Source organism: Callospermophilus lateralis, chromosome 3 (genome assembly GCF_048772815.1).
Source record: "Callospermophilus lateralis isolate mCalLat2 chromosome 3, mCalLat2.hap1, whole genome shotgun sequence".
In the NCBI taxonomy this organism is placed as follows: Eukaryota; Metazoa; Chordata; class Mammalia; order Rodentia; family Sciuridae; genus Callospermophilus; species Callospermophilus lateralis.
Window position 1 is genome coordinate 82,741,162 of NC_135307.1, and position 26,420 is coordinate 82,767,581.

Consider the following 26,420-nt stretch of genomic DNA (forward strand, 5'->3'; position numbering starts at 1 on the left):
AAATCTAATAGAGGGAGACATTATACGAGAAGAATAGTAAATTAAAGCAGAATCAATTATCATTAAAATATTATCATTAAAACATAAATCAAAATGGCAGGAAATAATCATCTCTCAATAATAATACTGAATGTAAATGGTCTAAACTCTTCAATCAAGACATAGGCTGAAGTATTGGATTAAAAAACAAGACCCCAAAATATGCTACCTGCAAGAGACTCACCTCATAGGCAAAGACATCTACATAATGAAGGTAAAAGAATGGGAAAAAAACATACCATTCACATGGGACTTGTAAACAAACAGGGGTAACTACCCTCTTATCATATAAAGTGGACTTTGATCCAAAATTAATCAGAAGAAACAAAGATGGTTATTTCATATTGCTTAAGGATATCATACATCAATACGGTAGAATATTTATGCCTTATAATATTTATGCCTCAATCAAAAGAGCATAGACACATATCACACAGACTCTTTACAATATTAAGAATCAAATAGACCACAAGAAAAATACTGGGTAACTTTAACATGCCTCTTTCATACTGGATAGATCATCTAAACATAAACTAAGTAAAGATTATACAGAACTAAAAAACACAATTAATAATACAGATCTAGCAGACACCTACAGAATATTCCATCAATCAATGACTGAATTCACTTCTCAGAAGCACATGGAACATCTTCTAAAATAAACTATCATGTACGTTAGCAATGTGAATCTTAGCAAAAAACAAACAAACAAACAAACAAACAAAACAACAACAACAACAACAAAAACCCAAACAAACAAAAACCCAACCCAGAAATACAGAATCATTACCTTGCATTGTGTCAGATCAACATGGAATGAAATTAGAAGTCAAAGATAAAAAACAAAACCATTCTTAATATCCAGAGATGAAAGAATACAATTTCAAATGATCAATGGACAACAGAAGAAATCAGGGGAAAAATAAAACAATTCTTAGAAGTAAATGAGAATAGTGATACAACAGATCCAAATCTCTGGAACAGTATGAAGGCAGTTCTAAAAGAGTTCATAGCATTAAAAGAATAGAAAGATACCAAACAATCAATCTAACATTACATCTCAAAGATCTAGAATAAGAAGAACAAACCAACACCAAAATCAGTACAAGATAGAAAATAATTAAAATAAATAAAATTGAGAATAAAAATAATACAAATGATAAGACAAAGAGTCAGTTTTTTGAAAGTAAAATTTACTCCTCACACTTCAGATAGAGCCCTAATATCCAGAGTATACAAAGAACTCAAAAAAATAAACAATAAGAAAACAAATAACCCAATCAACAAATGGGCCAAAGACCTGAACAGACACTTCTCAGAGGAGGACATACAATCAATCAACAAGTATATGAAAAAATGCTCACCATCTGTAGCAGTCAGAGAAATGCAAATCAAAACCACCCTAAGATACCATCTCACTCCAGTAAGATTGGCAGCCATTATGAAGTCAAACAACAATAAGTGCTGGCGAGGATGTGGGGAAAAGGGTACACTTGTACATTGCTGGTGGGACTGCAAACTGGTACGGCCAATCTGGAAAGCAGTATGGAGATTCCTGGGAAGGCTAGGAATAGAACCACCATTTGACCCAGCTATTGCCCTTCTCGGACTATTCCCTGAAGACCTTAAAAGAGCGTACTACAGGGATACTGCTACATCGATGTTCATAGCAGTACAATTCACAATTGCTAGACTGTGGAACCAACCTAGTTGCCCTTCAATAGATGAATGGATAAAAAAATGTGGCATTTATACACCATGGAGTATTACGCAGCACTAAAAAATGACAAAATCATGGAATTTGCAGGGAAATGGATGGCACTAGAACAGATTATGCTTAGTGAAGCTAGCCACTCCCTAAAAAACAAATACCAAATGTCTTCTTTGATAAAATGAGAACAACAAAGAACAGAGCAGGGAGGAAGAGCAGGAAGAAAAGATTAACACTAAACAGATACATGAGGTGGGAGGGAAAGGGAGAAAAAAAGGAAATTGCATGGTAATGTAGGGAGACCCTCATTGTTATACAAAATTACATATAAGAGGATGTGAGGGGAATGGGAAAATTAACAAGGAGAGAAATGAATTACAGTAGATGGGGTAGAGAGAGAAGATGGGAGGGGAGGGGAGGGGGGGATAGTAGAGGATAGGAAAGGTAGCAGAATACAACAATCACTAATAGGGCATTATGTAAAAATGTGGATGTGTAACCTATGTGATTCTGCAATCTGTATTTGGGGTAAAATTGGGAGTTCATAACCATCTTGAATCTAATGTATGAAATATGATATGTCAAGAGCTTTATAATGTTTTGAACAACCAATAAAAAAAATTCATAAACTCTTAGCCAAACTAACCAAAAGTAAGAGAGAAAAACTCAAATGAACACAATTTGCGATGAAAAAAGATATATCACCAGACATTATGAAAATCCAAAGGATAATAAAAAACTATTTTGAAAATTTTTACTCCAATAAACTAGAAAATCTTGAAGATATTGGCAAATTCCTAGAGATAAATGATCTATCCAACTGAACCAGAGGATATAGAAAATTTAAACAGATTGGCATCAAGCAATGATATTATGGTGAGGATGTGGGGAAAAAGGTCCACTCACATATTGTTGGTGGAACTACAAATTATTCCAACCACCTGGAAAGCTGTATAGATATTCCTCAAAAAACTTAGAATAGAACCACCATAAAACCCAGCTATCCCTCAGTATATATCCAAAAGATTTAAAATCATCATGCTACAGTGACACAGCAATGTTAATGTTAATAGCACAATTCACAATGGCCTAGCTATGGCACCAATCTAGATGCCCTTCAACAGATGAATGGATAAAGAAACTATGGCATATAAACACAGTGGACTATTACTCAGCCATAAAGAAGAATAACATTATAGTATTTGCTGGTAAATGGATGGAAATAGAGATTTTCATGTTAAGTGAAATAGGCCAGTTCCAAAATGTCAAAGGTGGAATGTTTTCTCTGATATGTGGAAGCTAATCCAAAATAGAAGAAAGATCAGTATAGTATAAAAAGGGGATGAAAAGGGAGGGAAAAGGGATGGGATAAGGAACGAATTTTGGAATGAATCTGACTTAATTCTCCTATTACATATATGAATATATCACAGTGAAACTCTCCATCAAGTATATTCACAAGACATTAATTTAAAAAAAAAAAACTAATAGCAGAAAGATCAGTAGAGTGATGGGAACAGGTGGAGGGAGAAAGGGAGGGAAAGAGGAAGTACAAGGCATTGAATCAGAACAAACTACATTCCATGCTGTTATAAGTCTATCAAAATGAATCCTATATAACTTAAAAGAACCAATAAAATTCCATATGTAATAGTTAAAAAAACAACTATATGTACTGCAAGAACATAGGACAAAAAAGTTTTAAGAATGAAATAACTAAATTATACAAAAAGAAACCAATGGAAAGCTAGCTTAGAAATCAATATCAGACAAACAAACTTTAAGGCAAAAGCATTATTAGAAATGAGACATTTCATAACAATAAAGCATTACACCAGGAGAAGTACATAATAATGTAAATCTACATGCAGCTAATAGCACAACTTTGAAATACATTAAGCAAAACTTGATAGAAATACAAAGATAAATGAAAAACTCGTCATATTACCAATTGAAAGAGTTATATTTAAACCTTATACTATGATATAGGAAAAAAACATATGCGATCTGAACAACATGCATAGACAGCCTCATTTTATTTCTAAGTATATTGTACTGTACCTCAAAATAGCAGAAAAAGCATAATTTTCTAGTGCACATGAAACATTTTAACAAAATTGACCATTTTGAGCATCCATTCAAAATGCTCAAAAGTTTGAGCAGTCACTCAAAGTTTTAAAGAAATGAAACGAATTTCAAGTATACTATCTGACCAAAATGTGATTGTGCTAGAAACCAACTTCAAAAGAGAAGACTCTTGTTTGGAAATTAAGAAACACATTTCTAAATAACTCATGCGTTCGATAAGGAATGTACTTTGAACTAACTATAAATAAAAATAGAACTATACCTGCAATTAGAGGAAACATATAGGTTTAAATACATACATTAGAAAACAAGCATAAAATTTAACAACTATGCATGCATCAAGAAATTAGGATTAATAAAATCAAACGTTTACAATACTGATAAAGTGGAGGAAAAGAACTAATTACCTATTGGAATGAAAGAATAACATAATTACTGATCCTAGAAATAATATAAAAAAATAAGAAGACATTAGGAAGTACATTATATCCATAATTTCCAAAACTTACCAATAATTCAGAGAAAAACAAATTCAGAGAAAAACATTATCAAATAAAAAATCTTAATAGTCAAATATAACACAGCAATGGAACATCTAATAAAATCCTTCCCCAAAGGAAATCTTCATGTCCATATGGCTTAAGCAATAAATATTTCCAAACATTAAGAAAAAAGTAATACTGATCTCTTACAAACACCCTTTAGACAACAGAAAAGGAGGAACTACTTTAAAGCTAGTTTTACAAGTCTTATTATCCAGACCTGTCACTACTAGGAAAGCAAAATTATAGATTGATCCCTCTTATGAAAATACATGTAAAATCCTAAACAGAGTACTGGTAAAATGTATAAGCAATGTATAAAAACCACAACCAATTGTGACATTCCAGAAATGCAGTCAAAATGATTACATAAAGAAAAATAACTTAATAGAATTCTATAAATATAATTTATTTCTCAAAGATATTTATAGATGAGAATTACTTCAATTTGATAGAGATTTAAAATAAACATGTTCACAAATTCTATGAAACTTATCCCAATGAGAAATGGAATTTATGATCCTTTCCTTGAAACTGAGGGGGTTTGTGGCTGTTTGCAGAAGAAAAACTTTTTGGTACTCTGGGTTACCATGTAACAAATAAGAATACCTTACAGATACCATGATGTTAGCAAAACTGAGCACATTAATTTAGCCTGGTGTAGGCTCTTTGCTCACAAGGCACAGCTGATGCCAAGCACTAAATATGTAAATGATGAAGTATCCAGATGATTGCATCAGCCAGTCATTTAGGTCACCCTGAGTTGTCCAATAATTCCCAATTGGTACCCCAAGTGTCAAGGAGAAAAAAAAAAAAAAAAGCACTTTGTCTCTTCTAGATTCCAAATCCACAGACTCTGTAAACATAATCAAATGCACATTATTTCATGCCTTTCTGTTTTGAGTAGTGTGTTTTCAGTAAGAGGTAACAAAATGTAACAATTGTCTACAAAATACTTATAGCACAAGTCATTTTAAGGCTTACTGAAACATTTCTTATGAGAATTATACCTATAACTATCATTTTATTCAACACTGATGATGCACGGCTTCTTCCCAGAACAAGGTCCCATACTGGCAAGAAACTTCTAGGAATAAAATAGAAATTGAGCAGGATAAAGAAAAGATAAATTCAGATAAAAGTGGAGAACAAACTCAGGAAATCTCAAGACATAAAAGTATAAGACTCTTAAAATAAAACATACAAGTCAATCTTTATGACAGAGTTAGGAAATGATTTCTGAGATATAATATCAAAGAAACATTGCTATAAAAAATCAACAAATTAAACTCTTAAAATTAAGAACTTTTGAACTTCAAGGTACACCACAAGAAGCTGAAGAGAATATCAGAATGGGAGAAAATATTTACAAATCACACATCTGATAATAGATACATTTCAAGAATATATATAAAAAAGAATATCTCAACTGAATACAGGAGTGAAAAAACAATTCAATTTTACACAATGGTGAAAGACTGGAATTGTCACTACTGCAAAGATGACATACAAATGGCAATAAGTACATGAGGAGATGCTCAACATCATTAGTCATTAGCAAAATCCAAAATAAAAGCATGATGAGTACAACTTTACATTACTAGGATAGCTATGTTAAGAAAGAGGAAAATTATTATTTCTATCTCTTACAAATAGTAAGTAATAATATCTTGACTTTTTTCTTTCCTTGTCCTTACCCCAGGACTGAAGTAATGAGGATGAGATAAAGTCTTGTAAATAATTTATTTTACACTTTGTAAGGAGTCCCTGTTCCCTTTGGAGATAATTTTCTTTAAAAGTAAGGAGAAGGACTGTGCCTTTACACTTTGGAATGTAAATAAATATTTGGTGGGGATGGGTGGGCAAAAAAACAGTGAATCCAGCTTTACAACCCTGGAGATATCTCTAAGATTCTGATTTCATCCCTGACTTGAAATGTAAACACATGTTGCTAGAGGTAAACTCTTTGGTGTTCCCAATATCTATTCAGTCAACTATTAAGTTCTAAAGGTTGCAGTTTTAGTCTGGATCCAAAGTTTCTGTAAAATTTACTCAGAAAGTACTAACTTCGAAAACATTAAAATATTTTCCCCACAAACCCACATATGTAATGCAATACAAAATGAAGAAGAAATTGAGTTAAGCCAAAATATTAGATTGTCAAATAATAACTCAGAGAAAATCAGAGAATTTATATAGTATCAACATTTATGAGAATTCCAAGAATGGAAGTAATCAAACAACACAGCAAAACAGGCAGAGATTCAGGACAGTCAGAAGAGCTCTACAGGACCTTCTGTACCACATTGACTATATTCTTGCTAATATTAGCCCATACATTCAATTAGAATTACAGCACCATCTCCATTTCGCACTTCACATTCACAGTGTCGTGCGTAGTGCCCAGAGATTATCATTACCAATAAATTCTAGATCTCATCTTGTTTGAGGATATAACTATATACCAGATATCACAGTATAGGTTTTAACAGTTATTGGTGTCTAGATGCCATTGTGCCAACAAGCTCCCTTCAAGACAATAAATGCTCTTCCTTTGGTCTTGTCCAATTTTGATCAGTGTTTCATGAGGACAAATTCTCTTTTTAACAATAATACCTGAACCATTCGTGAACAACTATAAAGGCCACACTGTCCAGTAATGTCCAACCATAATTTAGGCTAACTATAGTATTTCCGTAAGTGGGTATCCTTGTTTGGTTCTGGCCAGACTCCCAGCCATCATTATTTAATAATTTCCCCAGTGATTAGAATATTCAATAGTCTTTCCTGGGTAAGGATAATATCCCTCTTCTTGAACTGTTGACTGTTATGATGTCCCATTTAAGTAAATATTCTATTAGTGTAGTCATTTAAAGCTTTCTTGTCCCTCTAGGGTCATCTCCAAATGTGGCCAGTCTCCTGGAAGAGAGCTCCCTCTAGTGTCTCTGTTTGAATTAGTAAGTCTTTTTCATCATGATGAGCTTTCAAAAGAACATTGATTTGTTCTGATGTAGTACTTGAATCCCCAAGACTAGTACCAAAAATTTCTACAGAATATCAGACAGCAGGGAAGACATTGGTTAAGCCACTCCATGGGTCATTACCACAATATACTAGTAAAATTTATGCAATTTAGGAAAACAGTTTTTATACACATACCCCTAAAAAATATGTTCCAAAGATTGCCATTTGGTATATGGAATATAACTTTGCTTGGATATCATAGGTTTTTCCATAAACATATTTTGCACAACTCCATAGAGGAGTTATTAGTAATGTCTATTCATTAAGCCATATCCAAATCTATCCCTCAAGGGTGATCTTCTAATTTTCTTAAATGAAATCTGAATTCCATTCACATTTATATATCCTATTTGAAGGAGATCACACAATGGTAGACAGCAGAAATTTATCTTTTATTCTAACTAGGTAGATGTCTTAGTGACATTGTTTTGATTATCTCACAAAGAGTGTAAAAACTCTACTATTTGGTATTCCGCACTTAAATAATCCATTCACAGTAGTTATCAGAAAAATGATCAAAATAGTAAATATAGTCTATGAACCAAGAACTGAGTGGTTGCTATGAGCGCTAAACTACCTACAGTGAACTAACCTAATACAGTGGAATTATTAAGCAGTACTGTCATTTTGTTATCCGGGTGGAATCTTTTTAGGTGGAGCTTCTACATCACCTATTTCCCTTCTCTAGAAAAAACAGACCCAAAGTGTTTTCTTAATATTAGTTAAGATCTGTAAGGGATACCTAAGAGTATCTCCAAGCTTGGAGGCTCTGGTATGGGGATCACATGATTATATCTCTCCTTAAAACTTTTTTTTTTGAAGAATTTCTTTTTTACAATACCTTTATTTTGTTTATTTATTTTTTTTGTGATGCTGAGGATTGAACCCAGTGCCTCACACATGCTGGGCGAGCACTCTACCACAGAGCCACAGCCATAGCCCTTCCATAGAACTTTAATTAAAAGTACCTTTCCATCCATCTTTTATAATTCCCCTCAGCCCCATTTATTATCTATTTTTATACATACCCTTTTCTCTAAAATTAGGCTTTCTGGTTCAGTAGATGTATTATGAACCCATAGGGCTGATAAAAATAGAAGACTTGGTAACACTTTTTGGCAGAAATTACAGGGTTTGATAGGACACTTGTTTTTGTGTTTAGAGAGGTCTTAATTTGCCTAAATGGGATTAAGTTATGTATACCCCTAAGAACCTTTAGGAATATATGCTGTCAATCCTTTTGCATGTTCATAAGGGTGATGATTGGGTTTTTGGGTTTTACACCATTGTGTTAGATTGCCTCCCTCAAACCTTGTTATAGTGTTGGTGGTACACTGCCTGTTTGATGTGGGGTGGGGGGAGAAAAAAAGAAAATATATACTATCAAATTTAATGGTATTGATATTATATTTTGTGTTAAGATAATATTTTCCACTATTTGGTACATGCACCTTTGAACTCAGATATAGGTCCAGTAAATCAGGCAAAACAAAAATTTTGCAAAATTGTGAGACATAAAATTATGTTCTTTCATCCTTCCCTATATTCTCCATATTCCTACCTCCCAATCGCAGAAACCTTACCAGTAGAGTCCTGTTATTACTCTCTTTCATAGTTAATATTAGCAGAAAATCATTTAACCGATTAAGCTCACCCTTAAACTTGTATGATTTTTCTAGTGATCAATTTATATACTTTGCTAACAAATATATCTTTCAAGAAGGTCTTCCAGTGACAATAAAGTGGACTTAAAGCTTTTTCTGTCATCTCTTTCTTTGTCTGTTTTAGCAACAAGACTACTACAAGCAGTCCACAGATAAAAGTCTTCCCCTGTGGTAAATATGATAATTTGTTGCTAAGTTTTTGCCACAAAGTCTGTAAGTGATGTGTTAATGAGGAGATGATATGGGTTCTTCCTTCTTGCTTTCCAACATGTGTACTCTAATTACTAGAAAAAATGGATTGCAGACCTGTTTTCTTGTCACTTTGTTTCAAATATTATTAGATTTTGTAAAAAATATCATATCATCTGTTCTTAAGAATCAAGATTTTCATTGTGGAAGAAAAATGAAGAACAGAAGGGATAAAGAATATTTATTTCATCATTCAATGATACAATAAACCTCATAAACATAATATTGAGCCAAAGAAGCCAGACATAATAGAGAATACGCAGTATAATTCATTAGTATGAAATTCAAAAACAGGGTTAGAGATATTGCTCAGTTGTAGAACATTTGCAAATAGTTCAATTCCCTGTACTACAAAACCAAAAATTTTTTTTTCTAAAATTAAAAAACAGGAAAAATCACGTATCAAGTATTGAGAAACTTGTTAACTTTGGGAAGGCAAATACTAACCAGGAAAATGTTAGCAATGCTAATGTCTGCAGTCTTTACCTTTCTTTGATGCTGTTTGAAATGTGAATTTATTTATAAAGTCTTCCACAGTTTGAGACCTCTTTATTTCAGAGATCATCAAGGTAAACATTTACATGAGTAGGCTTTGGGAATCCTGAGGCTTCAGGGCATTTTCTATAATAAGTTCATAAAACAAATGCACTGGGATCAACCCTCTAGTTTCTCAAAATCAACATATTCATAAAAATTCAAAATAACAAATTAACATGCTCATATACAACATCCACATTTGAATCAGATTAGCACCTGCCTATTATGTCTATGCTAAATAATCAAATAACATTCCCTCAAACATGATTTTTTCACCATCCCCAACAAAAACCCACTACCATGTTTATTTCTGATAACACAAAATACATCATTCTAATTTTAGTATTATTCAAAATATGTTAAAAATGTAAGAGGAATATCATGTGTTGTACCAAATACATATTTTTAGAATCTTTTGAAAACAAAAAATCCCAAGGATCCCTGTATTTCCTGTTTCCTACAAATCTGAGTTCCAAATCCTATAACAACTTAAAAAAAAAAAAAGAAACATAATACAATATCAGTTTTAGAATTCATTATACATTCAAAAAAAGAAGCTCACTTTTAATCACTTTGGCAAATGTTCAAAATCCTATATTAAAACTTTCTATTCTTTATAACAAAATGTGTGTTAATTTTTTTTAACTTGTGACTATAAATTTTATATTCTAAATCATTCTTAGTTTTTCATTGTAACTGCTTATTAGTGAACTAAGATTATCTATGTGTTAACAGTCCTCTTTTAGAGTCTAGTTACGTACCCAAAGCTGCTACTTTGATGATCACTGCTTGAATGTTAGATGCTATCATCTCTCGGAGCAAATCTTCCTGGTTCCTTTGCCAAAGGTAAGCTAAGAGTTGGAGATTAAGCCTTTTACACCTAAAAGTAAAAAGAAAAAAAAAAAAAGATGATCTCTTAATGTTCCATACTTAGATCTAGAGCAATTACTTTGATTTTGTACATAATACTTCTTTCAAGGATTTCATCATTTAAAATGCTTTAAAAAACATGTCTTGCCTAATGAAACTTACACACACACACACACACACACACACACACATATGTAAATATTACACAAATATATTTAATTCCCCTGGGTTAAGCATAAACATATAAAATGAAATCTCCAAGCAGACTAGATATATTAATGTTAGTAAGGTTATAAGTTTAGAAATCTATGTGAAAAAGCCTACAAATGTCCATCTACAATGGATGATTATCTCATTAAAAAAAAAAAAAACAAAACTTCCATGGGTACCAAAATTGTGAAGTGTATGCAACTGGGAAAATAAATTTATTCTTATAACCATATATTTAGTAAATTTACAATGCCTATGAACTTCTTTTATCTGCTTAGAAATACTTTTTAAGAATTTTAGTGAAAAGAAAATAACAAAAAGTAAAATTCATTGAGTGCATGATAAACTGTAGGCATTGTACTAGATATTTTATACTATTGATATAGTAGAAAAAATATGGATTTTGAAGTCAAAACATATCTGGGTTTGAAATCTCATCTGTATTCTAGCCGGATGGTTTGAGCAAGTTAAGTAAATTCTTAAGATCTGTGTTCATTTTCCTAGTTCATAAATAAGGGCAAAAATATTTTCATTCAAATTTCTTGATAAGATTAAAAGATGGAAAGTGAAGTCATGCTTTATTCTTGTTCCACATTCCTCATATTCCATACCCAATTTTCACCATACTTAATGTGATTATTCCTCATCAATGCCATTACTAATACCCTGGTCTGAGTCACCATTATCTTTTTTTTTTTTTTTGGTGGTGCAGGTGGGGTGGAGGTTGTTACTAAGGATTGAACTCAGGGGCACTCAACCACTGAGCCACATTCCCAGCCCTTTTTTTGTTTTTGTTTTTGTATTTTATTTAGAGATAGGGTCTCACTGGGTGCTTAGTGCCTCAATGTTGCCAAGATTGGCTTTGAACTCGTGATCTTCCTGCCTCAGCTTCCTGAGCCACTGCTGAGTTACCATTATCTCTTATGTCAATATCTTAATTCCTTTTCCTGCTTCCATCTCTTCTCTTTTAAAATTCATTTTCAATATCACAGCCAGTGTGATTCTTTTAAAATACAGATGATGGGATTCCTTGCAATACCTGTATCACCATTTTATACTTGTCTTTGTAGAGACCTTTTACCTCTTTAAATTTATTCCTGCGTATTTTTTTTGTCAGCTATTTTAATTAAGATTGCATTCTTGATTTCTACTTCAGATAACTGGCTACTGATGTACAGCAATGATGCAGATTTTGTCTGGGCATAAATACCAAGGAAATAAGAGTATACTGAAGAGACATCTGCACTCTTGTTTTTACTGAAGCACTATTCACAATAAAGAAATGGAAATAACCTAAGCATCCATCACCTGTTTAATGAATGTGGAAAAAAATACATATAAATAATGGAGTAATATTCAGCCATAAAAAGAATGCAATCCTATCATTTTTGACAACATGGATAGAGCTGGAGATCACCATGTTAAGTGAAATAAGCTAGGACAGCAAGACAAGTACTATAGAATCTCATTTACATGCGGAATCTAAAAAGCTGACCTCATAGAAATTGAGAGAAGGGAGGTTACCAGAGTTTCAGCTGAGAGGAAAGCAGGAGAGAAAGATGGGGAAAGGTTGATTAATAGGTACCATGTTACAGTTACACAGGAAAAAGAAGTTTGGGTTTGCTATCATATATCAGTGTAATTACAAATGACAATAATGCACTCTATATTTCTTTTTTTTTAAATATCATTCAAAATTTTATTAATATTACATATAATTCATAAAGAACTGAGTTTACAACAACATATGAATAAGAACGAGGTCTGGGGACATTGTACAATCTCTAATATAGACTTTTATACCAATTTAATTATACATGAAACTACACTAAATGAGAAGAAAAATCAATTAGATCAACACACCACAATATATAATAAAAACTTGTAAAGACTTAAGTAATAGAACAATAGTGAATGAAGTGTGGCTTCCAAATGCTAGGGGAATAATGGACATATAATCAGAGATAATTGAAGAAAGATAAGTTACCCACTTTGAGCTAGAACAGCATTTGAAAGAAAGAGAGTCACAAACTTAGCAAAGATTATTCACATCCATTTATATACTTTGTAATATATCCCAAAAGATTTCTGCATGTTTTATTTCAGTCAAATTGGCAAACAATCCAGAAAGTTAAAAAAAGACAAGTATTGCTCCTCTGGTTTTAAAAGCAAGAAAAAAAATAGAGAATTATTGAGCTAGAAAAAGTTACTAGTTAAGAGGTAAAAAATAGAACTGAGATATCCAGAGTCTCAGTATGATGAATTTCAGCCATCCCTGGCTGCACAAGGCATTTTTACTTAACAAATAATTTGTTCACTTATGTACAGCTTAAAGAACATTGCTGTTTTCTTTGTTGTTTATTTTTTATTTTTTTTCACAATATTTTTTTATTGGTTGTTCAAAACATTTCAAAAGGCTAGAAGAAAGGATTTTGAAAGTTTTCATCATAAAGAAGTGACAAAGAAATGAAGAATTTCATCATGAAGAAATGAGAAGATAGACATGTTTCATCTGATTTAAACATCATATGATGCACACATGTCAAAACATTACATAGTTACCTCTTTAATATGTATCATTTTTATGTATCAGTTGAAAATTTTAAAATCCTTGCAATGAATCCACAGGGATATCACCCTGGTTAGTTCCTGTTCCTTACTTAATTCATGACTTTGATTAAATGTCACTCTCTTAGGAAGGATTATAATTGATTAATAATAACTTAAAGGTAATGTGGATAAAGAATGTAACAATGCGTAGATAAAACAAGCATTCATGAAATGGTAGTTAAGCCAAGTGACTTGTCCAAGTCACATAATAAGAGATCAATTTCCAACCAAGAATATCAGTCTAAAGCCATTATCTCTAGGTGTCTGTAAGGTTTATTACTCTCTAACCAATCATCCCTAGAATATATATGGTTGTGTAGCTGACTATTCTGGCCTACACAGATATCTTCTCCCCTCCACCTCAGAATCTCACAGTACCTACTCAATGTACTAAATGTTTTGCATTTACTCACAAATGGTATTAAAAATACCACTATCTTTTCAAATACATACATCTAGAATTTCAAAGAAATCAAAACCTTCTTCATTACAGAGATATTTATGTAATTTTTGTATTTGTAAAATGTCTCAAAGCACCTATGCTGAGGTAGTTAATTTTAAAAAAAGTAATAAAATTTGAAATACCCATGTGACACAAGCACTTTGGTTCTTGATTTCTTGTCACTGATGTTTAATGCCTACTAATCAACTATACTCTCTACATTTTCTTAATAAGATTTTGGTTTTATGGAAGACCTTATTCCTTCCAGTCCTCATTGCGAAATTCTTGGTTGTTGCTCTGGAATTCACAGCATTTAAAAATTATTTTAGGGGCTGGGGATGTGGCTCAAGCGGTAGCGCACTCGCCTGCCATGCATGCAACCCAGGTTCGATCCTCAACACGACATACAAACAAAGATGTTGTGTTCGCCAAAAACTAAAAAAAATTAATATTAAAAAATCTCTCTCTCTTTAAAAAAATTTATTTTAGACTTAAATCAATCTTAACCTATTTAAATTTTTTAACAGTTGAAAATATCATGACTCAAATAAACTTCCTGTGTAAATCACTGTTGCATTTGAGCTTGTGAAATCTATTAAACACTTAAAAATAAATAAATAAGTAAACTGATGCACTATTCCAATGTGGACGCCTAGAGGGAGGCTACATTCTATGTCACTCTGTGACCTGGGATTCAACTAGTGGGAATACTGTTTCTCTGCTAGTAATTAGAGGACCCCCAACAGCTGCTCCCATGCAGGAATCCCAGTCTCTTTCTCCATACAGGTCCCCCAGCCTCAGTTTTAGCACAGGACTCCCGGCCACTTGTCCACACAGAATTTCTAGGTGCCCAAGCAGGTCCACTGGCATCACCACCTATGCAGGACTCCTGGCCAACCACACATATGGGAATCCTGGCTGCTGCTCCTATGTAGGACACCAAGCTGCTGCCCACATGCAGAATCTCCAGCCGCCACTCCCATGTGGACCCCCATCTACCAATGTGGGGCTCTCCCGGTTGCTTCCATTTTGGGATATTGCAACTACTCCCACCATCCCCTACATGCAATAGCTTGCATCTGGAGACACCCTACAGGGTCTGGAGATAGCCAGCCACAACACTGCATGCCACAGAGCTGCATCTCTGAATATGCCACCCAATGCCACTGCCCCGCCACACCTAACCTGACACCTCATCACTGAAAGCAGCCACCTCCATCTTGGGACACCTTTGTCACTGTATTTAGTTGGGGCGACTCCTACTTTGGGACACTGGCTGTGGTTTAAAGGAAAATCAAGGTACCTACAGTCCCCAACTCCACCCTCTCCCCGGCAACCAGTAAGTCAGCATAGTGCTTGGGGCTATATAGCCAGTCCATAGATCGCAAAGCCTGGCAGGGAACTACCTAATACAAAACAGCTCTCAGCAAAAGATATGTACCCCAGAGCGCAGCCCACAAAAACTCCAGAGAAAAAGGTTCCTGATTAGGAAGTAGAAAGGGAGGTGATGAGTGAAACACAGTTTAGAAGCTAAATTAGAGAACAGGAATTGTGAGGTCTACAGGCAATATAAGTAGATAAAACCAGGGTCAACATCCCACGAGTGGGGCTCAAAGGAGATGCTTGGGGTTCAGTCTCACATCAGGAACTGGCAAGTGCTATACCCCATCTTCAAGAGCCCCACCCCCAAGACCAACTCTCCCATCCTAATAATCCTTCACCATCCTGAGGGTGGAAATACCAGCAAACAACAGACAACCCCTCCTACTGGAAGAGAATGGAAGCAGGAAAGATACTGATCTCCAACAAAAACAATCCTTATATCTTCCTTTGAGATTTTTTTTTCTCTTTTTTCTCTCTCTTCTCCTGCCCTCACATCCCCATCAACATTGTGAAACTAAGTACTTTTCATGAATTAGGCTACTGAGGACCAGGATGTCTGAATAGTATCTTACAATTATGTTGTATATTCTTTTATCTTCTATTTTTAGACTTTTAATTTTTCTTATGTATTATGTTTATTTGTTTTCTGTACTCTCTCTATTGTCTTCCCACTTACATGTCTCTCCCAAATCACATACTCTTTTCTCCTGCAATTAACCAACTCCTTTAGATTCCTCTTTTCATGATTCCTAAGATCTAATAACTATATTCTCACCTCCAACCCCCTCAACATCCCATCTTACACCTCACCCCTGGTTCTTTGTCCACCATCAGAAAAGGTAGACCCTTTTGCAAACCTACTATTTATATTGTAGATAATAATTGAATTCTCCATTTATGTATATTGTGACAAAACCATAAACATCTTAATAGCAGCTATTTGGTTTAAGGCTGTATATTGTTTGTATTGGGATCTGTTAATATTGTTCTCCCTCTCAAAGGAGAGGCAGTGGAACACTGCAGGGACAGTATAAGTCTACAGGGTAAAAAACCGTAACACCTCAGATCTGTAGTGCTAGAAGGGAAGACACATGAACAACATGAAAAAACAAGGGAAGAAAGTGACTCTCCCCACTCCCAAACCAAGAGACTACATTATTAGAATCCATGGCCAACACAATAGAAGAAATTTTAGTGAAGGAGTTCAGGATATACATAATTAAAATGTTCTGTGAACTAAAGGATGATATAAGAGAACAAATACGGGCAGCAAAAGATCATTTCAATAAAGAGCTACGTAAGCAAATATAGGAAGCAAAAGATTAATTCAATAAGGAGAAAGAGGTTCTGAAAAAAAAAAGATAGCCTTGAAATGAAAAAAAAAAAAAAAAAAACTCAACAGAAAGCACCACTAACAGATCAGATCACTTGGAAGGCAGAATCTCCAACAATGAAATCAAAATATATAATCTTGAAAAGAATGTTGACCACGCAGTGAAGATGGTAAGACACCATGAGCAGAGTATTCAAGAACTATAGGATAACATAAAAAGATCAAATTTAAGAATTATTGGGACAGAAGAAGGCATAGAGTTCCAAACCAAAAGAATGTGCAATCTATTCAGTGAAATAATATCAGAAAATTTTTCAAACAAGAAGAATAAATTGGAAAATCAAATACAAGAGGCTTACAGGACATCAAATGTACAGAATTACAACAGATCCACACAAAAGCATATTATAATGAACATGCCTAGCATACAGAATAAGGAGAGTATTTTAAAAGCCAAAAGAGAAAGGAATCAGATTACATATAGGTGGAAACCAATCAGTATCTCTGCAGATTTCTCAAACAAGACTCTCAAAGATAGAATATTCTAGAACAACATATACCAAGCTCTGAAAGAAAATGGATACCAACCAAGAATCTTATATCCAGCAAACTTAAGCTTTAGATTTCATGACAAAGTATAAACTTCCATATAAACAAAAGTTAAAAGAATTCACATAGAGAGCCTGCACTATGGAACATCCTCAGCAAAATATTCCATGAGGAGGAAATAAAAAAAAAAAAAAAACAATGAACATCAGCAGAGGGAGATAGTACACTAAAAGAAAACCAATCAAAGGAGAAACCAAGTCAAGTTAAAAACCAAAAAATAAACAAAAATGACTGGGAATACAAATCATGCCTCAATAATAACTCTGAATGTTAGTGGTCAAAAGACGCTAATCAAAAGACACAAACAGGCAGAATGGACTAAAATAAAAGACCTAACAATATGCTGCCTTCAAGAAATTCATCTCATAAGAAAAGACATCCAAAGACTGAAAGTGAAAGGTTGGTAAAAAAACATACCACTCACATTATCTACGGAAACAAGTAGGGGTTTCCATCCTCATATCAAATAAAGTAGACTTCAAGCCAAAGTTAATCAAAAGGGATACAGAAGGCCATTTGATACATAAGGGAACCATACATCAACAAGACATAAGGATTATAAATATATATGCCCCAAACAGTGGAGCATCTACATTCATCAAATTCTTCTCAATTTCAAGAGTCAAACAGACCACAGCACAATAATACTGGGTGACTTTAAGACATCTCTTTCACCACTGGATAGATCTTCCAAACAAAAGCTAAACAAACAAACTATACAGCTCAATAGTACAATCAATAACTTAGACTTAACTGTCATATATAGAATATTTCACCCATCATCCAGTCAATATACTTTCTTCTCAGCAGCACATGGATCCTTCTCTAAAACAGACCATATATTATGCCACAAAGCAACTCCTTGCAAATACAAATATGTAGAGATACTACCCTGCATTGTATCAGATCATAATGGAATGAAATTAGAACTCAATAGAAAATAAAAAATAGAAGCTACTCCAAAACCTTCAGACTAAATAATATGCTTTTCAATAAACAATGGCTTGCAAAACACATCAAAGAGGAGATTCAAAAATTTTTAGAGGTAAATGAGAAAAATGATACAACATATTGAAATCTCTGGAATACCATAAAGGCAGTACTAAGAGGACAGATCATTTCATGAAGTTCATTCTTCATAAGAATAAAAAGTCAACAAGTAAATGACCTAATATTATATCTCAAAGCCCTAGAAAAAGAAGAACAAATCAACACCAAAAGCACTAGAAGACAGGAAATAATTAAAATCAGAACTGAAATCAATGAAATTTAAAGAAAAGAAGCAATTTGAAAAATTGACAAACAAAAGTTGGTTCTTTGAAAAAGTAATTAAAATTGATAAAGCCTTAGTCACCTTAATGAAGAGAAGGAGAGAGAAAACTCAAATTACTAACATCTGTAATGAAAAATGAAATATCACAATGGACACTACAGAAATATAGAAGACAACTAGAAATTATTTTAAAAATTTATACTCAAATAAAATAGAAAATATCAAACACATTGACAAATTTCTACAATCATATGATTTGCCCAAACTCAATCAAGATGATATACACAAGTTAAACAGATCAATTTTAAACCATGAAATAGAAGACGCCATCAGAAGCCTACCAACCAAGAAAAGCCCAGGATCAGATGGATACACAGCTGAATTCTACAAGACCTTCAAAGAAGGATTAATACCAATACTCCTCAAATTATTTCATGAAAGAAAAAGAGGAAACACTTCCAAACTCATTCTATGCAGCCAATATCATTGTGATTCCAAAAACAGACAAAGGCACATCAAAGAAAGAAAACTTCAGACCAGTATCTCTAATGAACATAGATGCAAAACTTCTCAATAAAATTCTGGCAAATCAAATATAAAAACACATCAAGAAATGATGCACCACAATCAAGTGTGATTCATCCCAGGGATGCAAAGTTGGTTCAACATACAGAAATCAATAAATGTAGTTCATCACATTACAGACTTTAAATAAGAACCATATGATCATATCAATAGATGCAGAAAAAGCACTAGACAAAATACAATACCTCTTCATGTTCAAAACACTAGAAAAACTAGGGATAATGGGAACATATCTCAACATGGTAAAAGCTATCTATGCTAAGCCCCAAGCCAATATCCTTAAAAATGGAGAAACATTGAAAGCATTCCCTCTAAAAACTGGACAAGACAGGGATGCCCTCTTTCACCACTTATATTTAACATAGTTCTTAAAACTTTAGCCAGAGTAATTGGACAAATGAAAGAAAAGCCTACAGATAAGAAAAGAAGGACTCCAATTATCACTATTTGCTGATGATATGATTGTATATCTAGAAGACCCAAAAAATTCCACAAGAAAACTAATAGAACTAATAAATGAATTTAGCAAAGTATTAAGATATAAAATCAATACTCATAAATCAAAGGCATTTCTATGCATCAGCTATGCATATGTCTATGCATTTCTATGCATCAAATCCTCTGAAAGAGAAACTAGGAAAACTACCCAATTTAAAATAGTTTCAAAGAAAAAAAAATACTTTGGAATCAATTTAACAAAATAGACCTCCATAATGAAAATTACAGAACACTAAAGAAAGAAATTAAAGAATATCTTAGAAGATAGAAAGATATCACTTGTTCTTGGATAGGAAGAATTAATATTGTCAAAATGACCGTACTACCAAAAGCACTATACAAATTTAATGCAAATCCAATTAAAATACCAATAACATTCCTCATATAAATAGAAAAAGCAGTCATGAAATTCATCTGGAAAAATAAGAGACCCAGAATAGCTAAAGCAATCCTTAGCAAGAAGTGTGAATCACGCAGCATCACCTTAAACTATACTACAGAGAAATAGCAACAACAACAGCATGGTATTGGTACCAAAATAGACTTGTAGACTAATGGTACAGAAAAGAGGACACAGAGACTAACCCACATAATTACAGTTATCTCATATTAGACAAAGGTACCAAAAACATACATTGAAAAAAAGATTGCCTCTTCCCCAAATGGTGCTGGGAAAACTGGATATCCATATGCAACAACATGAAATTAAACCCCTATCTCTCACTATGCACAAAACTCAACTCAAAGTGGATCAAGGACCTAGGAATTAAACCAGAAACCCTGCACCTAATAGAAGAAAAAGTAGGCACAAATCTTCATCATGTCAGATTAGGCCCCAACTTTCTTAATAAGACTCCTATACTGCAAGAAATAAAATCCAGAATCAATAAATGGGATGGATTAAAACAGAAAAGCTTCTTAGCAAAAGATACAATCTGTGAGGTGAACAGAGCGCCTATAGAATGGGAGCAAATTTTTACCACATGTACATCAGACAGAGCACTAATCTTTGGGATATATAAAGAACTCAAAAATCTTAACACTGAAAAAACAAATAACCCTGTCAATAAATTGGCTAAGGAACTGAACAGACACTTCACAGAGAATAATATACAATCAATCAACAAATACATGAAAAAATATTCAACATCACTAGCAATTAGAGAAATGCAAATCAAAACTACTCTAAGATTTTATCTCTCTCTAGTCAGAACGGCAGCTATTAAGAATACAAGAAACAATAAGTGTTGGTAAGGATGTGGGGAAAAAAGAACACTCATACATTGCTGGTGGAACTGCAAATTGATGCAGCCAATATGGAAAGCAATACGGAGACTCTTTGGAAAACTTGGAATGGAACCACCATTTGACCCATCTATCCCACTCCTTGGTTTAGACCCAAAGCACTTAAAAGCAGCATACTACAGTGATGTAGCCACATCAGTGTTTATAGCAGCACAATACAGGACAGGTAAATTGTGGAACCAACCTAGATACCTTTTAGTAGAGAATGGATACAGAAAATGTGGTAAATGAATTATTATTTAGCATTTAAAGAGAATAAAATCATGGCATTTGCAGGTAAATGGATGGAGTTGGAGAATATTATGCTAAGTGAAGTAAGCCAATTCCCCCAAACCAAATGCCGAATGTTTTCTATGCTATGAGGATGCTGATCCATAATGGGGATGAGGGTGCATAGGAGGAATGGATGAAATTTAGATAGGGCAAAGGGGAGGAAGTGGAAAGGAGGTGGCATGGGTATAGGAAAGATGGTAGAATGAAATGGACACCATTATCCAAATATATGTATGAATACATGAATGGTGTGACTCTACTTTGTGTACAACCATAGACATGAAAAATTGTGCTCTATATTATGTGTACTATGAATTGAAATGCATTCTACTATCATGTATAACAAATTAGAATAATTGAAAATAAGCTGATATAACACAAATTATAAATTGTAAATAAAGTAATTAAAAACGGAATGTATAGATCAATGGTCTCTCAGATATATCACATTAAACTTTTTGAGGTTAAAATTATTGCAGAAATGCTTCATGATATAAAATATGGTCATAAACCATGTGTTGAAGTATACTTGAACTATGTTTTGAGAAAGTCTTTCCCTCAATCATGGGTCATTCATGTGTGTGTGTTTGTGTGTGTGTGTGTGTGTGTGTCTGAGTGTGTGTATGCAGCTTCCTAATCAGGTACACATTTTAATTTGTTTTCTAACTTTTGGAGATGTCAGCCCTATAACTACTAACTCATGTTATGTTTGAACTTACTAATAACATTAATTTGTAAACTAAGTAATTCTCAAGAAAAAATGTCATGAAATTGCAGTGAATAATATTTCTAACTTATGGCTTAAGGAATACGTGATCCATTTTCATCTGTAGATCAGCCTTTTATTACAAATGCAAGCATACAGAACTTTAAGAAAAACATTCTGAAAATTCTGGAGAATATTTGACATCTTCCTCCACCTCCACCCTCCAATGCCCAGAGATCCTGAAATACTCCTAAAATAGAGATCATCATATGCTTTCCCCATCTCTCCCCACATTTACTTTAACATTTTTCATTTTTAACCTTCATTTTTAGCCTGAAATTCGAAATCAAATAAAAATAAACTTTAAATGTTTAAGCCTATTAGTATACATTTTTAATGAAATAATATGAATGTTTGTAAAACTTAAAAACTACTACATAATATAGTCTGTATCTTACTTCCATTTATCCTTTTGAATGGTATAGTAATTTATTTCAAGTCAAGACTCTCAAATACTGGAGTACAAATTTTCTTTTTTGCTAATATAATTATCCATAAAGACTATAATTTTTTTTTTACAAAACCAACATTAAATAATTAAAAAATAGTAAAATTTACCCTTATGATTTTATATAGATCAATGGAATTGACTGCTTCTAATTGTAGATAAAACTAAAATGTTTTACTAGTGCTACATCCCTTGGAGGGAGACTGGGTAACCTGTAGGAGAGCAACAATTTAAAAATGTGTTGAAATTAGCATGAATTCATATATAGGTATTTCAATCACATGAATATTTTCGGCTAAGAACTAAATTCTATAGGCCAAAAAGAAGGAGATTCTGCAGTAAGCATTTTTTTTTCTTTAAAATGTACTGCATTTCTTTTATTTGCTCCTGATTTTTATTACAAATGATGGCAAATTAAAAGAGATGAAGGGCTGGTGTTGTGGCTCAGAGGCAGAACGCTCGCCTACCATGCATGAGGCACTGGGTTTGATCCTTAATACCACATAAAAATAAAATAAAGTTACTGTGTTCACCTATAACTAAAAAATATATATTTAAAAAAAAAGAGATGAAATAGGTATACTAAAACAAGGAGGAAAAATTCAAAATAGTGTCTACCACTTAAAATATCTGTCTCAGGAATGGGGATGTATCTTAGTGGTAGTGTGCTTAGTTATCATGTCCAAGGAAAACCCTGGTTTTGATTCCCAGCACCACAAAAAACAAACAGCAGCAACAACAACAAAACACTCAAAGTCTATCTAAATTTTTAATTATAAATTATTTAGGAACTGAGGCTGAGGTGGTGGCTCAGTGGTAGAGCACTTGCCTAGCATTTGCAAGGTCCTGGGTTCAATCCTCAATGCCACATAAAAATAAATAAAATAAAGATATTGTGTCCAACTACAACTAAAAAATAAATATTAAAAAAATTTTAAAAAAGTATTTAGAAACAGAAAAAGGTAAATCTGACTTTGTAAATGTACACACTTATTCCACAGGGAATATATAATGTATTTATGATTTAGATATGATTATTCTATTATTTTGATTATTATTAGATATAATTATTCTATTTTTGTGTGTGTGTGTGGTGCTAAGGATTGAAACCAGGGCCTTCTACATAATTAAGCACATGCGCTACCACTGAGCTATACTCCTAGTCCCTCATTCACATTCTTAAAATACAAATACTTTAAAACTATAGGACAAAGTAATGTTTTCTTACACATTTTGTACTCGAGCATGCTGATAATCAGAAAGTATAGCACCTACTGATATCCCATCTACTTCTTCTTTTTCCTGAAAATAAAGAAAAAAAGAATTTAAAGGCTCTACATCATGCTCTGAAAATTATAAATAAATAGTATCACCTAGGAAACCACCTTTTAAAAAATTTTATTAATTCTTTTATATATGACAGTGGAATACATTACAATTCATATTATACATATAGAGCACAATTTTTCACATCTCCGATTGTATACAAAGTATATTCACACCAATTCGTGTCTTCATACATGTACTCTGGATAATGATGTCCATCACATTCCACTATTATTTCTAACCCCATGCCTCCTCCCTTCCCCTCCCACCCCTCTGCTCTATCTAGAGTTCCTCTATTTCTCCCATGTTCCCCCTCCCTACCCCACTATGAATCAGCCTCCTTATATCAGAGAAAACATTCAGCATTTGTTTTTTTGGGATTGGCTAACTTCACTTAGCATTATCTCCCCTAACTAGGAAACCACGTTTGAAGAAGAGAAATTTCCTGAAAGTAAAATCCATATTCAGAAAAAAAAATGCATAAATATGTTTAAATCCACTTCTCTCTACTGTAGGAAAAATAATAAACTAGAGATCTCTTTCCATGGTAGAAAGTAAAAATTTAGAGAACACTTACAAAATATCTTTACACATATATTTAAAGTACTAATATTTGATAAAAACTTTTGAAAAATTTCTATTTAAAAACTATATTTTCCCAGGTTGAGTAACTTCTTCTTCTTCTTCTTTTTTTTAAGGTAAGCAATGGCACAGATGATACAACATAATGATCTTTATCTGTTATCTTAAAAGAAAAAAAAATTGACATAGGAGCATCCAGAAAGCAAGAGATAGAGACAGTATATAAAGAATTCTTTCATGGGATGGAAACAATGACTTATTATCAATACAGTTACAAACAAGAATATCTAGCAGTATAAACCAGCACACTCTCACAGGGACAAAGACAGAGATACACTCTGTCTACCGTACGCATTAATGAGCTGAAGAAGAATGTAAATTCGAGTGTGATCAAATTTGCAGATGATACAACACTAGGATGGAGTAAAAAGAAAAGAAGATCAATCAAGTACATAGATGGATATGGACAACTGGGGATGTGGAAGGACAGGTCCAAGGTGAGATTTAATGTAAAGAAATATAAGATAACACACTTAGGGAAGAATAAAATACAAAATAGGTTTAAACTAGGGAACTCTTGTCTATAAAACAGACCTGAAGAAAGTGACTAGGGTTGTAATTACTAATAACAAGCCAAATAGGAATTCTCTGAACAGACCTAAAAGAAATCCATCCTACCATATAGATATACATAAGAAACTACTTGAGAGATGACTTCATTATTAATACTGTTTTACCAAACAAGGTGACCTAGAAAGAGAAACAACAGCATTTTCAAAAGAAATAAAAGATATATATATATATACATATATATATACACTTCTATACATACTAAAATAACCCTGAAACATAACTTAATAACCCCATGTATCTTATAAAATCCCATAATAAATAAACAAAAATGCACAACAGGAATTTCTCATGTCTTTGGAGATAGTCAATTTAAAATTTCCCTTCCAAAATGATAGAGAATACTGGACCATACTGCCCAAAATAAAATGATTATTTCTATCAGATAAAGTTTCAGAAAAAGAGCTATTTTTTTTCTATTTCAGCATCTTTGTGAGAACACTTGCTTATAACTGTTTTCTAACTTGCCTAGTTATTTTCTTTTCATAAAAGTCATTCATTGTATTCACTGGAAAAAGTCAAGATATAGTGTTTCTTATTAATTGCAAATATAGCACAGATCATAGAATAGTGAAGTTATAACAAGAGGAAAATTTCAGTTATATCCCTATTCCATTTATTTGTTTATCTGAAGTTCTGCCCCCAAGAAAATATGAGGTACAGAATGTTATATACATATGCACATAGGTGTATGTATGTGTGTATTTTTCTGTAAAGCATGGAAACAAAGACTAGAGCCACTATTGTTTTTCCTTCTAACTATCAAACCCCTATTATAATAATGATTGAAATTTGTTATCCATTTACTATCTACTGTTCTGCTATGGTTCTCATTTAAAAATCAATATAATCCTAAAACATCTATTTAATTTCTTATTAATATAGCTTCATTTTCTGGAATTCTTTTCTACTTGCATCCTTTTATTTTTTTAATTTAGTAACACCTAATAATTCAGCTCCAGAATCATATCTGGCTGAATTCTGACTTCTTAACACTAAACCTATATAAATATTATTAGTTGTGTTTGTTCAACAATTGTAATCAATACTACACAATAGAAATCTGACTCTATAAACTGTGAGTTTTGAATAAGTTACTTAATCTGTTTCAGAGTCTTCATCTGTAAAGTCAAGATAGTAACAATTCCTGGTTTTTTTTAGGATTACTATGAAGATTAAAATAATCTGGATAAATAACAGTGTCTAGAACCCAAAGAGGACTCAATAATTTTTAAAATTTCATTATCATAATCTCTATTATTCCTACAACTTCTATAAATACTTGTATTACTATTTCTACTACTACTGACTACTACTACTAGTATTGGTACTACCATGGGATAAAGACTTAACCCTTTCATTCGACTGACAAGGCCCTTCATTCTTGGGCTTTAACATTCTTGCTCATTGTTGTATTTCAATA

At 32.9% G+C, this 26,420-nt stretch overlaps 1 protein-coding gene and 1 pseudogene across 4 annotated transcripts in view; one reads left to right on the forward strand and one right to left on the reverse strand.

The window, feature by feature from the left end:
- Nucleotides 1–26,420, reverse strand: part of Dph6 (diphthamine biosynthesis 6) — a 168,596-nt gene that overhangs the window by 53,038 nt on the left and 89,138 nt on the right. For all 4 annotated transcript variants that reach the window (XM_076850525.2, XM_076850527.2, XM_076850524.2 and 1 more), the window contains exons 4-5: nucleotides 23,688–23,761; nucleotides 10,616–10,734 (exon numbers count right to left, since the gene is read on the reverse strand). In XM_076850525.2, the coding sequence (XP_076706640.2) occupies nucleotides 10,616–10,734; nucleotides 23,688–23,761 (193 nt within the window). The remainder of the gene's footprint in view (nucleotides 1–10,615; nucleotides 10,735–23,687; nucleotides 23,762–26,420) is intronic.
- Nucleotides 8,639–8,752, forward strand: LOC143396192 (small nucleolar RNA U13; annotated as a pseudogene).